At 44.1% G+C, this 17,458-nt stretch overlaps 1 protein-coding gene across 2 annotated transcripts in view; it reads right to left on the bottom strand.

The window, feature by feature from the left end:
* Window positions 1-1,782: 1,782 nt before the first annotated feature.
* The window catches only part of pkd2 (polycystic kidney disease 2), a 37,663-nt gene continuing 21,987 nt past the window's right edge, over window positions 1,783-17,458 (bottom strand). Inside the window, exons 7-16 of one of the 2 annotated variants that reach the window (XR_013496178.1) lie at window positions 16,554-16,724; window positions 15,190-15,371; window positions 13,967-14,087; window positions 12,915-13,013; window positions 10,629-10,750; window positions 10,425-10,542; window positions 7,362-7,525; window positions 5,028-5,175; window positions 3,242-3,628; window positions 1,783-3,180 (exon numbers count right to left, since the gene is read on the bottom strand). Coding sequence is in view for 1 of the 2 variants with exons in the window: in XM_078203681.1 (XP_078059807.1) it covers window positions 3,401-3,628; window positions 5,028-5,175; window positions 7,362-7,525; window positions 10,425-10,542; window positions 10,629-10,750; window positions 12,915-13,013; window positions 13,967-14,087; window positions 15,190-15,371; window positions 16,554-16,724 (1,353 nt within the window). In the remaining variant the exon portion in view is untranslated. Of the gene's footprint in view, window positions 3,629-5,027; window positions 5,176-7,361; window positions 7,526-10,424; window positions 10,543-10,628; window positions 10,751-12,914; window positions 13,014-13,966; window positions 14,088-15,189; window positions 15,372-16,553; window positions 16,725-17,458 lie in introns of both variants that reach the window. The other variant, XM_078203681.1, reaches the window with a different exon arrangement.

The following is a 17,458-nucleotide window of genomic DNA, read 5'->3' as shown; positions in this document are numbered from 1 at the left end:
AGCAACATCCGTGTCTGGTCATATCCCCACCAGGAAACATTCAGCAGCAACTGTGGTGAGAGAGAAACAGAATTAATGAAAGGTCACACAGCTGAAATGTTAAAACAGAATAGTAATGGGGAAACTGATGGATTCACTTCAGAATACCAGCATTTTTGGGGTGAAGCTAATGATTCAACAGACATCGGTCAACAATTCGAAACGACAGGAAATACATTTATAAATATGCTTCCACTTTTTTGGGGGCAGGGAGGGGAAGAGTTACAAATTACCATCAGATGGAGAAGCTGCTTCCTAGGGTGGCACAGTGGTTAGCACTGCTGCCTCACAGTGCCAGGGACCCAGGTTCAATTCCCAGCTCGGGTCACTGTCTGTGTGGAGTCTGCATGTTCTCCCTGTGTCTGCGTGGGTTTCCTCCGGGTGCTCCGGTTTCCTCCACAGTCCGAAATACATGCTGATTCGGTGCATTGGCCGTGCTAAATTCTCCCTCAGTGTACCCGAACAGGCGCCGGAGTGTGGCAACTCGGGGATTTTCACAGTAACTTCATTGCAGTGTTAATGTAAGCCTACTTGTGATACTAATAAATAAACTTTTAACTTTTTGATTTAATTCCCTAATAGCCTGGCTTTTAATTTCCCTTGTTCTGGACTCCCCGATCTCCCTCCCCTCCAATCATAAGAGGAAATAGTTTCTCTCTTTCTACCCGCTCAAATCCTTTAATTATTTTGAACACTTCAATAAGATCATCTATTGGTTGTCTAATCTTCGGAGAATATAAAAGTCACCTATGCAATATATCCACTTAATTAAATCTTTCTGACCCAGTGCCGTTCTACGTTTCCTCCAAGGTCAATATATCTTTCAGATTCTGTCACCACCTAACCAGTTTCATCAAGAGGATGTCCAACCAGATAACCAGACTGGTTTTATCGCCTGGTTCTCAAACCATTGTCTAAACTTTGTGTCAGGACATTTCAGTTACCACAGCAACCAATACTGGCAGCTCTGTGTAAACACCATCAACAGTGAATCCGACGATCTGTTTTTCTGTAGAAATAGAAATACGGAAATAAAAGTTGTGGCTGGGGTCAGAGGCAAGAATAGATGATGCTGGCCTCATAGAGAGAGGCAGAGAGATAGAACACAACCAGTCATGAGCATCGGGTTGAAGACCATCTCGCAGCCACTATCTGCCAAGACTTTAGACAAAAATAAACACAGCAAGCACACACTCAGTCTGGATAAAGAAATGGCAGGTGAAATATTTCAGCTGAATTTTATAAGCTCCATGGCCGTAATCATTCGTCAATTACAGGGAGGCAACATGTCCTTTGTCCAGCAGAATCGGGAATGACCTGACTTATCTTTTAACATTTAGAAATTTATCTGCAACACGCACCTGGATTGCTAAGATGACCCGACTGAAAACTGCCATCCTGTGCCCTAATTTATAGAATATCACACTTACTCTGCCAGATCAGCAAAGGACCACCACATTTAGCTGGTTAAATATTGACTCAAAAATGGGCATCAATCACAAATCAGCATACGCTTAGCAACATTTCCAAAACACCAATTTCCGTTGTGCTAACCAAGCAAACAGCTACTGTGTTGTCTCAAAAAAAAACAAAATCTGAAGGCATAAGAGTAGCATTTCAAAACTTGTAAAAGGCAGCCTTGGGAAACAATTTCATTGGCACATGTTATAACACATCAAAGCCAATTTCTGCGTCACACCCTCTTTACATTGGTTATGTAACAAAACACAGGGAGACCATTAATTCAGCAGAAAATTATATTGTTTATTAAGTAAAGTGCTTGAATACAAGAGTCTGGTGACCTATAAAATGCACAGACTTGCAATCTATCAAACGTTGTACCTCTACCGCACAGCTCGATAAAACTAAATCAGGAGTTACATTGCACACAAATAGATTAAATTGGAGCAGAATATTTGAGATAAAATGCAGAAAGTATAAAAATCCAATTTCTACAAAACTACACACTTTATGCATTGGTACGCACAGCGTCAAAATACGACATGGATAGCCCATGATATAATGCACTTCAAAATGAAGTTTGTTAAAGTTCCTACACATCACATATTAATAGACTTTATTTGGTTTATTGTGTGATGCATTAATAGGTACAAGTCAATTCTTGTTCAACATTACTTACTTAATGTCAAACCTAAGCGATTTAGGAAAAGTATACAACAGGTAAAAAGATAATCTTACAAGACATTTCATTTGGCAAATGCACTTTCTTTCTCAATTCAAAATGTAATCATTTAAATACAATTTCTTCTTTTTTGAAAAACCCGATCCAATTCTCATTCTCTCCTTCATTAGATTAAAAGCAACAAAATTCCCAAGCAACCTGTGCAAATATTTGTGTTTAATGATTATTCAAAAATAGTTTCCAAACAATTTTAAGCATTCACTCACGTAACATATTTACTGTGACTGTTTACATGTAATTATTGGTCTCTCGGAGAGGGATCGAGTGCCCGCGAATGACACTCGCGAGGGATCGAGTGCCCGCGAATGACACTCGCGAGGGATCGAGTGCCCGCGAATGACACTCACAATGAGCACTCAATCCTTCGCATGTGTGAGGTGTGACAAAGGCATTAAAAGGAAGTCCCTCCAAGACCTTTGGGCTGTAATTGTTTACAACCTAGGCTCATTTTGAATGGTCTTAAAACATTTGTGTGTGATCTATCTGGTATGAAAGCTGTAAGTTCACAAGTTTGTCCAAAAATGATTTTGGCCAAGTAATCTTTTCAGTTATAGACACATTACAGCTCCTAATTTAAATTTTGCCAGACAAAGCATTACTAACAAAGGCCATATTAAAATACTCTTAACTTCCTTCGAATTTCTTGATAAAACGTGCATCAAACAGACAATTCCTTCATTTCATACTAATGAGTGTTTACAAAAATGCATAATTGCATGTTTCACAATTCATTCCAAAGTGTGTGCAATTATTTAAGCACAACCGATCAAGGCACAACTGGGTGAAAACAGTGACTTAAAAAACAATAAAAGTATTGATGAACTGTCAAACCGCCTCATGAATACACAAGAGGGATCGAGGTGCTCGTGAATGACACTGGCGAGGGATCGAGTGCCCGCGAATGACACTGGCGAGGGATCGAGCGCCCGCGAATGACACTGGCGAGGGATCGAGTGCCCGCGAATGACACTGGCAAGGGATCGAGTGCCCGCGAATTACACTGGCGAGGGATCGAGCGCCCGCGAATGACACTGGCGAGGGATCGAGCGCCCGCGAATGACACTGGCGAGGGATCGCGCGCCCGCGAATGACACTGGCGAGGGATCGAGTGCCCGCAAATGACACTGGCGAGGGATCGAGCGCCCGCGAATTAATAGACTAAACGTGACTGCCCCCGAGCCCCCCAGCCTCTACGCCATCAGTAGACTGAGAGGAGGATGGGCGGGAGCTGCGGGACCGAGATCTACCGTTTATTCCCAGGGGCGTTGCGAGGTGTTGGCTCAGCTGTGACACAGTTTCATCAGACTCCCAGCGTTCCAGCTCCTCTCGCACCAATCGCTCCATCTGCTCGCGGTGAATGTCGTTGTCACGGCCCAGTCGCTCATCCTGTGGGACAAGTGGATGTTTCCTCAATTTAAGTTCAGCATCTTGCTACAGAACCAACGCTCTTACGAGTGTTAGCACCCCAGCAGAAAAAATTAACATTGCTATCTCGCTTCCATTGCTGCCCTGTTTGTCTGATGCCCCATTTAAAAATGAACCTGTAGCTTGTGACCCAGCTTCCAAGTGTAAGTAGAATGTTTATAGAGTTGATGCTATCAATGCAACTCCTTCACCTCACAACTTTCGTTGAGTTTTAAATGATATTTTCTGAACATAGGCACGTCAGAACAGAAGGCGCTCATCCCCTCATGTGTGTCCAGCCATTCAATTAGATTATGGTTCATCTGTTTCTAACTCCACCTCCGCACCCTGATTCCATAACTCTTGCCGAACAAAAATCTATTCTCCTCCTGAAAATTTCAACTGATATACAGCGTTTTAGGGAAGAGGACCCCAGATTTTCATGAGCGTTTGTGTGAAACCAAAAGAGAGAATGCTGGAAAATCTCAGCAGGTCTGGCAGCATCTGTAAGGAGAGAAAAGAGCTGACGTTTCGAGTCCAGTCGACCCTTTGTCAAAGCTTTGACAAAACACATGTGCTTTGACAAAGGGTCGCCTGGATTTGAAACGTCAGCTCTTTTCTCTCCTTACAGATGCTGCCAGACCTGCTGAGATTTTCCAGCATTCTCTCTTTTGGTTTCAGATTCCAGCATCCGCAGTAATTTGCTTTTATCCAGTGTTTGTGTGAAGAAGCGTTTCCCCATATCACCATATTAATCCAGAATCTCAGCTAATGTTCAGGGACCCGGGTTCGAATCCCGCCAGGGCAGATGGTGGAATTAAGAATCTACTGATGACCGTGAAACCATTGCCGATTGTCGGAAAAACCCATCTGGCTCACTAATGTCCTTTAGGGAAGGAAATCTGCCGTCCTTACCCGGTCTGGCCTACATGTGACTCCAGAGCCACAGCAATGTAGTTGACTCTCAACTGCCCTCCACGGGCAACTAGGGATGGGCAATAAATACTGGCCCAGCCCAGTGACACCCATGTCCCACAAATCAATAAAAAAACCCTGAACAGACTTTACCTAATTTTAAGGTTTTGCCTGCTTTGTCTGGACAACCCCAGCATGAAATATATTTTATTTTTTTACTTGTTGAAGCATCAAACCATTCAATAAATTTTTTTTTTAAAAATTAAACTGATGACAAAACGTTCAATAGGTAGTTTGCCTTGTTCAAATTGAAAAGCTTCGAATTGTTTATTTTGGGGCCGGCGACCTGGGAGAGAATTAAAATATCCTACTGCCGAACAGGATAATAGTGACTGCCTGTACAACTAAACCATTAACAGCAAAGAAAGCCCCTTATGCATCCAATAATCAGATAGGTTCACCTCACCTCTGTAACACCATCCAGCAACCTGCCCAGCACATCTCTCCTTTTCAGCTTAGCTCTCTCCATGGCCTCCAGCTTAACAATGACTGCATCGATTTTTGACACAATGCTCCCGATGGAATGTTCCATACGGTCCACACGCCTTACCAACCTGAGCATCAAGGAATCAAATCATTAGATAAGAATCTGCTTTCAAACTAATTCCTGGGCTATTTATGATAGCAGCTGTTTTAAATAGCCTCTACTTTATAGAAACAGGTCCTTTAACCCAACTGGTCTCTGCCATTGTCACTGCTCCACATGAACCTCTTCCCAGATCCCTTCATATCCCCATCAGATCATCCTTCTACTCCTGCCTCCCTCATGTGCTTCCTCTCAAGTCCATTTATTATTTCCCAAACTCATTAAATAACCAGACTGAACATTCTGGGCATGGATTTTAACTGTAGGAATACATTTTAGGATTTAAACAGCAATTTTGTCAATGCTGTTTTTGAGTTTCTGCTGAAATTGAGTGGTTTCACTCCAGATGGAAAGTCCATTGGACAGTCAGAAGCTTTTTCCCAGGGTGGAAGAGTCAATTACTAGGGGGCACAGGTTTAAGGTGCGAGGGGCAAGGTTTAAAGGAGATGTTTTACACAGAGAGTAGTGGGTGCCTGGAACTTGTTGCCAGGGGAGGTAGTGGAAGCAGATATGAGAGTGAGTTTTAAGGTGTGTCTGGACAAATACGTGAATAGGATGGGAATAGAGGGATATGGTCACAGAATCATAGAATCCTACAGTGCAGAAGGAGGCCATGCAGCCCATCGAGTCTGCACCAACCACAATACCACCCAGGCCCTATCCCTATAACCCCATGCATTTACCCTAGCTACTCCCCCTGATACTAAGTGGCAATTTAGCATGGCCAATCCACCTAACCTGCACATCTTTGGACTGTGGAAGGAAACCCGAGCACCCGGAGGAAACCCACGCAGACACGGGGAGAACGTGCAGACTCCACACAGACAGTGACCCAAGTCGGGAATCAAACCCAGGGGGGTCCCTGACGCTGTAAGTGCTAACCACTGTGCCACCCCTTTGGAAACAAGTTTATGATTTTAAATGTCATATCCGGAAGGCTAGGGGGCTTTTAGTTCAGACGGGCAGAATAGTCGGTGCAAACTTGGAGGGCCAAAGGCCCTGTTCCCATGCTGCAATTTCCTTTGTTGTTTGAAACTCTCCAGCAGCCTGGCTGCTCCTCTCGAGTCAATGGTTTGAAACCTGGCCCCTGTTGAAGCAGCTGATCCCTGCTGCAATCACAAACTGCCCTTAGTATTCTCAGACAAGGGAGAAGGACACAGAATGGCAAAGATTCACACTCCTAATTAGCAACTACTAACCTCGGCAGTGACTGTCCAGACGAGGACAATGGATGAGAACTCCGTCATGCTGGGGCTCTGATATTTCCTCAAGCTTGGAGCATCTACTGTCCACAATCATATACAAAGGGGAGGTACTAAAAGCTCAAACTTGTGAAAACTCCCCTCCCAGCAGGAACCACAGAATCACAGAGGAGACCATTTGCCAACCAGGCCTGTGTCGGGCTCTTAACATGAGCTATCCAATTAATTCTACCCACTGCACACCACCCCCCTCTCTCCCCCTCCCCGTTCTTTCCTCAGAGCCTTGCAAAATATTTCCCTTCAATTACTTATCCAATCTTCTTTCAAAAGATATCGAATCTGTTTCCTTGCCCTTTTAGACAGTGCATTCATTCCAAATCACAATTCAACGTAAAAATGCTTCCTCACATCATCTCTGGTTACCATCCCCTCCGCACAGGAAACAGTCTTCACTTCCTTCCTAGTGCCGAGAATTGAGCACTTGACTCCAGTTGAGGTTTAGCCAATCTTTTACAAAAGTTACCATCATTTTCTTGCTTTTATATTCTACAGCTTCTATTAATAAAGCCAAGGATCCCATACTCTTCACCAGCCTTCTCACGTTGTCATGCGACCTTCAAGGATTTGCTTACGCACAGCCCGATTTCTCGGTTCCTGAATCGCCTCTACGTTGTACCGTTTAATTAACTTTTTAGTTTTAGTTTTATTTAAACAATGAGTGAATTAAGAACCAATTCTCCTGGACAATAATGGCCTGGCAAAGAAAGCAATGCTACAGTGACAGAAATTGCACATTGATTCCACCGTTCCATCAGTCTGTCCTCCTGGTCTGTTTACTGTCCTCTCGCTGCTGACCACCATTCAGACTTTTAGATCACCTGTAAATGTGGAAATTATCCTCTGGATGGGGGATGTTACCTTCCATAAATGAAGCACAAATCTAAACACTTACACTTGGAACTCTTCATAGGAAACTCCGCTGGAGCTGCTGCCTCTCCTCCTCGAACTGTGGCCACTATCTTCTTCATCTTCCTCCTCAGAATCGTCCAGGCTCCGCGGGAAGCTCCGGCCACTGGTTGATCGAGGTAACGAGCTCCGATCCAAGTCCAAATCATCCTTTAAAACAAAATCCCAGAATTTTAGGCATGACTGTACACTGACCCTTCTACGCTGACAGAATTGGAATCTGAACCCACGCAGGCTAATAAATGTCACACATCTGCACATCCCCTGCCCCGCACAGTGCAAATGTCATACTAAAAACTAGTGTAAAATTTAGGAAAGCATGTGGAGTTGGTGCAAATCTCGTAAACACGCCCACGGTGAACAGGTTTGGTCCCCTTATCGAGGGAAAGATATACTGGCATTGGAGGCAGTCCAGAGAAGGTTCATTAGATTGATCCCGGGTTTAGAGAGAAAACGCTAGAGTCCGTTATTAAATAACAATAGCAGAGCACTTAGAAAACAGTCAGCATGGATTTACCAAAGGGAAAGGGCGGCACAGTGGTTAGCACTGCTGCCTCACAGCGCCAGGGACCCGGGTTCAATTCCGGCCTCGGGTCACTGCCTGTGCGGAGTTTGCACATTCTCTCCGTGTCCGCATGGGTTTCCTCCGGGTGCTCCGGTTTCCTCCCACAGTCCAAACATGTGCGAGTTAGGTTGATTGACCATGCTAAATTGGCCCTAACGTCAGAGGATTAGCAGGGTAAATATGTGGGGTTACGGGGATAGGGCCTGGGTGGGATTGTGGTCGGAGCAGACTAACGGGGCTAACGTGGTCAAAGGATATGGGGAGAAAGCGGGAATAGGTTACTGAGTTGGATGATCAGCCATGACCATAATGAATGGTGGAGCAGGCTTGAGGAACCGAGCCTGCTCCAGTTTTCGATGTTTTTAACGAGGAGAGATTGAGCAGGTTAGGCCTGTACTCATTGGAGTTTGGAAGAACGAGAGGCACCAAACTGGATTCTGAGGGGACCGAGAGTCTTGGGCCAGAGAACAAAATCTCAGAGTAAGGTCGTCACCCATTGAAGACGGAGATGAGGAGGAATTTCTTCTCTCAGAGGGGAGCGAATCTGTGGAATTCTTTACCAGAGTAGGGTCATTAAGGATGTTCAAGGCTGAGATAGATTTTTAATCAGTAAGGGAATCCAGGTTTACGGGGATAAGGCAGGAAAGTGGAGTTGAGGATTATCACATCAGATCAGTCATGATCTCACTGAATGGCGGAGCAGACTCGATGGGCCGAATGGCCTAATCCTGTTCTTATTTCTTATTAGTGACCATTTCATGTCAGAACAGAATACTTTAAAAACATCACATTTCTGAGTTATTTCATGGGATCACTAGTCAGTCCTGAAAGTGGACCCCATTCTCAAAGATGCAGAGTTTCAGCCACCTGGACAAATGGCCCCACCCCCTTCCCCCCACCATTCCAGGCTAAGCTGCCTCCAGCCTTTCAGTTGTGGCTCCCATTTCAATCACTGAATCACATGACAGAACTACCTGCTCAATGCCAACTGTGATTCTTCAAGATTAAGTCTCTGTCCACCAAGTTGTTAACTGCACAGGGGTCCAGCAATTCAAGGACCCTGCCTTGCTCGCTTCTCCATAGAATTCTTACAGTGCAGGAGGAGACCATTCGGCCCATCATATCTGTACCGAATCTCCGAAAGAGCAAATTACCCCAACCCAACCCGCTCCCAATCCCCATAACCCCGTGCATTTACCATGATTACTCCACCTAACCCGCACATCTTTGGACTGTGGGACGAAACCCATGCAGACACGGGGAGAACGTGCAGACAGTATCCAAGCTTGGAATCGAACCCAGGTCCCTTGCACTGTGAAGCAGCAGTACTAACCACTGTGCCACCGTGCTCAAAGCTATCCAAGTTGGCCAAGACTCATCTTTGATTATTTTGTCTGCGATTAGGGAAATTCAGTAATTTGTCCCTGTGCCGCAGCAGGAAAAATGAACGGAATACGGCAAACACAGCAGTACTCTACAGCAACTCCAAGAAACAATGTGGGCAATCTTTGATAATAGCACAAGATGGTTGGGACTGTAAATAACAGCCCCACCTTCTGGCTCAATCCAACCTAGCACTGTACAGGTCAAAATAGACACAACTCAAGAGGTTCTTTCCTAGGCAGCTCACCTGTCAAGCTCTGTTGATATGAAGTTTCATGTGTACAAACATCTGCTCAAAGAATCAGTTGAGACAAAGATCCATTTCATCATCATCTTTACACTGCTTCAATACAATCAATGCAAACATCACAGTTACCCAGCTGACTATAACTGAAATATAATTCACTAAATGAGCACTTAGAGGGTTCAATAAGATGGAACGTAAATATAACTCTAAGTGTGACTGGTTAATTAGATTCCAAGCCTCCATCTACAGCACATTGAGAAAATTTCCAGAAGATTTTATTTTCTTGAAAAGGGTTAAAATTCAAACTGAAATTAGTCAGTGGAGTCTGTGTTTATACCACCAATAATATCTGTTACGTTATTAATCCATCATCTGAAACAGATTCAACCAACTCATACAAATAACTTACATTCACATTGGTCGAGGGGTCAATCACGAGAGGGCACAGTTTCAGGGTAAGGGGCAGGAGATTCAGAAGCGATGAGAGAAAAAAAGAAATTCACTCAGTGGTGGGAATCTGGAATGCGCTGCCTGGGAAGGTGGTGGAGACCGGAAATCTTACAACCTTTAAAAAATATTTGGATGATCTCTTGAAATATCAAAACATTCAAGATATGGGACAAGTGCTTGAAAAAGGGATTAGAATGCTTTTAGTGGTAGATAAAGCTCGGCACAACATCGTGGGCCGAAGGGCCTGTTCTGTGCTGTACTGTTCTATGTTCATTGTCAGTGCAAACTCGATGGGCCGAAAGGCCTTTTCTGCGTTGTATTACCCTACGACATTACCACTGTAGTCTGATTAACAAATGTAGAAAGGATGTTACAACTTACACAAATGAAACCAGCTAACTCACCCGCTCTTTCTCCAAGTCATCCCTCATCTGTTGACGTTCATGTTCCGTCAGTTCTTGATCTCCTTCCTGATCGTACTTGGCAAAGATTGCTTCTATCTCTGCATCAGTATGACCCTTCCTACACAGAGTGAAAAATACATATGATTTTTAAAAAATTAACCGTACACCAACTGGAAAACATTCCTTGTGTAATTTTCACTGTACCCCTTCAAATCCTGCCGTAACTCATCAAAATTCCGTTTGCCTCCAGCTTGACGCAGACTCTCTGTGATATCATCCACTGTTGTCTTTCTCAGCCGCAGTCTCACCATGGCCTTGCTGCACCCCTAGTTAAAGAAAAGGATGAACAGTCACTGGCGAAGGCAAGGTAACTAATAGGAAAGTAATCAGATTAAAGATCAAAACTTTACAAACACCTGAGACCTCTGGTAACCAGACAACTGGGTGTACTCAATTTCCTGTAACCGTGTATGTATGTGTGAGTGTGTGCGCGCTTGCGTGTGTGTGTCTGTGGGGGGTGGGGCAGGTTTTTTCATAGGTGGTACATTTACAATTTGTATGCATGAGTGATATTTATCACAGAACTAAGCTGCATGGTATCTTCCAGGCTCCTGCACAGCTGAACATGCCTGCATCTTAGCAGGAGCACTGACTGTGCTGTTATACATGCCTGTTCTTTGAACTTCTGAACTAAAACTCTATTATCACAGGTCCAACATTTGCAATTCAGTTGTACGTGAGTAGGTCAATCACCTAAAGCAAGATATGCATTTGTTACGGTGGCACCAGCATTCTGAGCTGTGCTGTGCCTGTGGAAACATTACTAATTGTGCAGGGATGGAATGCAATGGAATGTAAAGCAGGTATCCATGGGGATAGGCGGGAGAAATGTATGTATATGGATCTTTTCTATTGAAAACAGCATTTGCTTGAGATAATAGTGGAATGTGGAAATTCTAGGAGCCTTGGAACAGAGAACCATTAATGAAATTGGCAAATGGCAGAGTTAGCCACTGTGATTAGAACAGGCTCAAGACAGCACTCCACCAGAACACACCAGTACTCCAGGCCAGGTTATACATTACAATAACAGAGAATGCTGGATAAACTCAGCGCGTCTGGCAGAATCTGTGGAGAGAGAAACAGAGTTAATGCTCCAAGTCCATATGACCCTTCTCCAAAACTGAAGAGGAAAATATGATAAATTATTTGGTGGGGGGCGGGGGGAGGATTGACAATGTCATAGAATCCTACAGTGCAGAAGGAGGCCATTCGGCCCATCAGGTCTGCACCGACCACAATCCCACCCAGGCCCTATTCCCCTAACCCCATGCATTTACCCTAGCTAGTCCCCCTGACATTAAGGGGCAATTTAGCATGGCCAATTCACCTAACCCACACATCTTTGGACTGTGGGAGGAAACCGGAGCACCCGGAGGAAACCCATGCAGACACGAGGAGAATGTGCAAACTCCACACACAGTGACCCAATCCGGGAATTGAACCCGGATCCCTGGCGCTGTGAGGCAGCAGTGCTAACCACTGTGCCACCGTGTCACCCTGCCATGGACACGAGACAAATTCCATGACATCTTTGTCAGTTTCTCCTTGGCTTTGACCTATCTCTGACCTTCCATTCTGCCCCATCCCCACTCCAACAATATAATTCATCATATTTCCCTCTTCAGTTTTGTAAAAAGGGTCATATTGACTCGAAACGTTAACTCTGTTTCTCTCTCCACAGATCTGCTGAGCTTTTCCAGTATTTTCCTGCTTATATTTCAGGTTTCCAGCATGTGCAGTATTTTGCTTTTAATATCAGGTGATGCACATTTTTGATCCATACAAAGCTGTCACTAGTTTTGGTTAAATTAAACAGCAAGCACCTTTATTTCAGGTGTCCAAAGTCACCAACGACACCAACACTTAGTCTGAATCCACAAAGTGGCAAAATAATAACCAGGCAAAAGAACAAAACCCCAATAAACAATCTTCAAATTAGGAATATGGAACATCAAATGGTATGGGATTGTCTCTGCAATGAAGATCAGAAACAAGGAATGGAAGGTGACAACTATCAACGGCACTGATCCAAGAGTAAGCAGCATCCAGAGGAAAAGCAAGCTTGCAGTCTTGGAGCTCTGCATGTCACAGCGCCAAGTTGTCATCTGGGCACTTTCCATGTGAAATTCTGAGAATAACCATCACACATGGCAATTAAAATTTTATCTGAGGCTTTCAGAACCAAATTAGACCAAGAACCATTAGCCGGAAATGCAAAACACGACTGCAGTTAAGGATTTGATACATTATTGGTAAGATTATCAACCTAGACATATCACAAGACAACAACATCTTAAATGGTCAGAATGTTAAATTCTTAAACCAAACCACAAATGTGCCCGTTAAAAATCCCCTCTGCACATGCAACGCATCAGCAATGCTTTCCGCATGAGAAAATCCAAATAATGCCCAAAATCCAATCAATACCTTCTTGATAAGGTCAGCGAGCTCCATCTCACTTTTCTGTTGGGCCAGGTCGGATTTCACTTCAGAATAGGTGTCATTAATGATGGCCAAAAACATATTCTGTTGAAATAAGCAGAAATCAACTGGAAATCAGTCTCAAGTAGAAATAAATAGGATTTTATAAAGTATAAAAAGTTTATTTATTGGTATCACAGCTAGTCTTACATTCACACTGCAATAAAGTTACTGTGAAAATCCCCTAGTCGCCACACTCCGGTGCCTGTTCGGGTACACTGAGGGAGAATTTAGCATGGCCAATGCACCTAGCCAGCACGTCTTTCGGGCTGTGGGAAGAAACTGGAGCACCCGGAGGAAACCCACTCAGACACGGGGAGAACATGCAGACTCCATGCAGATAGTGACCCAAGCTGGGGATCGAACTTGGGTCCTTGGCTCTGTGAGGCAGCAGTGCTAACCTTTGTGCCACCGTGCCACCTACTACTTATGAGGCAATAATAGTTTTACAGAATGGTAGATCTCCTGTGGTACTGATCATAAAGTGTTAAAGGATCAGTTACTGTGTAAAGAGAGTGGTGTTATAGACAGTGCACCCCTCAGCCCCTGAATGTTTGTTAACACAAGATGGCAATCCATTCCCTTTCAAACAGTGGAAGAGAGTCTGCATTGAGAGGTCAACTTTAGGATGGGATGGTTTACAAAATGAGAGGTCTTTGCATCAATCTCCCTGTTTTGGAGTTTCAAGCTCAAGACCGGGTATGATTCAATGAAACTGCACGCTATCCTCTGGATTTCACCCAGTATCGAGCCAGATTGAACCGTGGTCACTGTGAACTTAACCACAACTGGGACATCACCCGATTCGCAGCCAAGACCAAGCCTTACACTCCTTCAGCCAGTACCAGTGACTAAATACTCACACACACACGCCTGAGAAAGTGAGTCCTGTAGCAACAGAAAATAATGCAATAACCAAGAATGGGGGAATCAATTGCAAGTATTGTGCAAATACTTATTGTTGATTCTCCTTCGGGATGATTGTGCTCATTACTCACCAGGAGAATGAAGAAAATGAAGAAGACAAAAGTAACAAAATAAACTGGTCCCAGAACCCGGTCAGCTTCTTCAATCTTGGTGAAATCAAAATCTCCCAGAATGATGCGAAATTGAGTAAAGCTAGAAATAGGAAAAAAAAATTGCAATTTCAAAAACAGGTCCTGCCACTTGTGAACAATCCGCCACCTCTATCGACATTCGATATCAGTGAGGATAGGATACAGAATTTAATTCAGAAATAAGAAATATGTTCTTGATAAGGGAGATGATATCTCCATTGGTTGTAGTTGTACAATGGGTTTATCCAATAAACACTCCAAATTAAGAACTGAATGGAAAATGGAATTTTTTGCCAAACATTCCAATCTATATCCACTAAGCTGCATAAGCATGTACAATGGTTCTGTCTAACCCAACTTGTGCAGTGTCAGGGAATGTGACTGCACGTCACAGCTATCAAACTCACCCACCCTTCATTTCCAGCTTCTCATAGCGCAGCTTTATAAACAGAGATAGATGGTTAATTTCAGGTGGGACTGGGTAAAAAGCTGAAGAACCAAGAACTGAAACAGACACAAAATGTCATCAAGCTCCTTCCTCTAACAGCTGGGGCACGTGGTACTCAGTGAGACAGAGTGATCACTGAGTATTTCGTGAACCAAGGTGAGTTAAACAGCAATATAAAGGAGGAATTAAATTAAACCATATGGACTACTGCCTCATAGCGCCAGGGACCAGAGTTCGATTCCCAACTTGGGTCACTGCCTGTGTGGAGTCTGCACGTTCTCCCTGTGTCTGCGTGGGTTTCCTCCGGGCTCTCCGGTTTCCTCCCACAGTCCAAAGATGTGCGGGTTAGGTGGATTGGCCGTGCTAAATTGCCACTCATTGTCAGGGGGACTAGCTAAGGTAAATGTGGGGTTATGGGGATAGGGCTTGGGTGGGATTGTGGTCAATGCAGACTCGATGGATCGAATGGCCTCTTTCTGCACTATAGGATTCTACGAATAACAGAAATGCATGACAGTGGTGAGAGTGACTGCAGACCGATGCAGAGCGAGCAAATGAAGAGGAGACTGAGATCTCCTGTGTGCACATATGAAAAAAACAATACATGTAAACTGATGGTTGCCAGATTACATTTCTGGATGTGCCTAAACACAGCAGGGATTTTGGAGCATTCCAACCAACTGAGACTCAAATTCCCAACCCAAAAGACACTTACATGCAGGTGTGGAAAGTGCTGAAGTCATCAACCTGAGTGCCAAAGACAAGGTATGCCAGCTGAGCATATGCCAAGAAAACAATAAAAAACATGATGGCAAAGCCCAGGACATCTTTGGCACAGCGGGACATGGTGGAAGATAACTGGGTCATGGTCTTATTGAAGCTAATAAATTTGAAGATCTGTGAAAATAAAAATTTAATGTCATAAATCCATTTCACTTTCTAATTGCACCATGGCACAATAGCTAGCTGCCTCTCAGCGCCAGGGATCCGGGTTCAATTCCAGCCTTGAGTCACTGTCTGTTAGGAGTTTGCACATTCTCCCCGTGTCTGCGTGGGTTTCCTCCCACACTCCAAAGATGTGTAGGTTAGGTGGATTAGTCATGCTAAATTGCCCCTTAGTATCCAGAGATGTATAAATTAGGGGATTATTGGGGTGAATGAATTGGGGTTACAGGGTTGGGCAGGGGTGGACCTGGCTAAGATGCTGTCGGACAGTCGGCGCAGACTCGATGGGCCGAATGGCCTCCACAATATTGTATAAAACGAACCTCAACTCTTAAATGGCACCTCCCCATTATTAACTGCTGGTGCTGGCACAACATTGCATAGGAACAGGAGAAGCCATTCAGTCCCCCCCGGAGCCTGTTTCATCATTTAATCAGGTCATGCTGATCGGCATCTTAACTCCCATCTAACCATCTTCATTCTGAGACTCTAACACCCTTCCCCAACAAACATCTATCAATCTCATTTTGAAAATTTTAATTGAAGTGCAGCCTGGACAAATAACCGTCTGACATGGATAGGAGAATGGGTCTTTTGAAGCACTGTGAGTAGGAGTATAGAATCATAGAATAGAATAGAATCTCTACAGTGCAGAAAGAGGCCATTCGGCCAATCGAATCTGCACTGACAACAATCCCTCTCAGGCCCTATTCCCGTAACACCACAGATTTACCCCGCTAGTCCCCCTGACACTAAAGGGCAATTTAGCATGGCTAATCCACCTAACCCACACGCCTTTCGGACTGTGGGAGGAAACCGGAGCACCCGGAGGAAACCCATGCAGACACAGGGAGAATGTGCAAACTTCACACAGACAGTGACCCGAGGCCGGAATTGAACTCGGGTCCTTGGCGCTGTGCCACTGTGCCGCCCAGTTACAGTTTGGAGCTGTTTGCGTTTTATGAACCTATCCTCACCATGTCATGCTGTTCTCAATACGCAGATAAACTTTAAGCCTTATTATGACTTAATTCCAAGTAAAAACAAATACAGAAAATATTTGGAGTTGAAAGGCTTGAACAAGGAACTTAATCTTCTGGGTGCTCAAGTTATATAGTTTAACAATAAATATACCTTAATCCATGCAAAAAACACCACCACTGCAGCCATGTTGTTAAACTGAATCTGCCAATATGCCAGAGACTCGAGGTTGGGGTACGAATTCTGGTTCTCAAGTAACTCTCCGAGTAATTCTCTGACTATTAATGTGCGATAGAGATTGATGCAAATTGCTACCAAGGACAGCTGGAAAACAAGAAAAGAAAACAATTACTACCCCCATTGAATCAACATCATCTCTACTTGTTCTCTACTACATTCAGCCTCTGATCTTCGGGTAAGCGTTCTCCAATGTGGCCTTCACGACACACGACAACACAGAATCACTGAGCAGAAGCTGATAGCCAAGTTCTGCACACATGAGGATGGCTTCAACCGGGGTCTTGGGTTCATGGCACACTACCTGTGACCCCCACCATACTGCCTGGGTTTGCAAAATCCCACTAACTGTCCTGGCTTGAGACAATTCACACCTCTTTAACCTGTGATTATCTCTCTCTCCACTCGCACTGTCTGTACCTGTAAAGACTTGATTATCTGTAAAGACTCACATTTCAATCAGTAATTATCTTGCAATTGTGTCTTTGCCTATATATGCCGTGTTTGTTAACTTCACCTGATGAAGGAGCAGCGCTCCGAAAGCTCGTGATTCCAAATAAACCTGTTGGACTTTAACCTGGTGTTGTGAGACTTTTTACTGTGCCCACCCCAGTCCAACGCCGGCATCTCCACATCATCTCTACTTGGGTAGAGACAGCAGCATTGTCATGATGTTGTGTCACATGCGATTACATTTAATCGGCTGCTCATAACTTAGTTAAAAGGATTTTTGCCAAGTCACAGCACTGACCTCCAAATAACTGCTAATTTGTACTTGTGAAAGTCATTAAGATTCAATCTCCTTTGGTTACCATAATGCC

This window comes from Mustelus asterias, chromosome 1 (genome assembly GCF_964213995.1).
Source record: "Mustelus asterias chromosome 1, sMusAst1.hap1.1, whole genome shotgun sequence".
NCBI classification, from domain to species: Eukaryota; Metazoa; Chordata; class Chondrichthyes; order Carcharhiniformes; family Triakidae; genus Mustelus; species Mustelus asterias.
The sequence above is the reverse complement of the archived record's forward strand: the minus strand, read 5'-3'. Positions and strand labels throughout refer to the sequence as shown.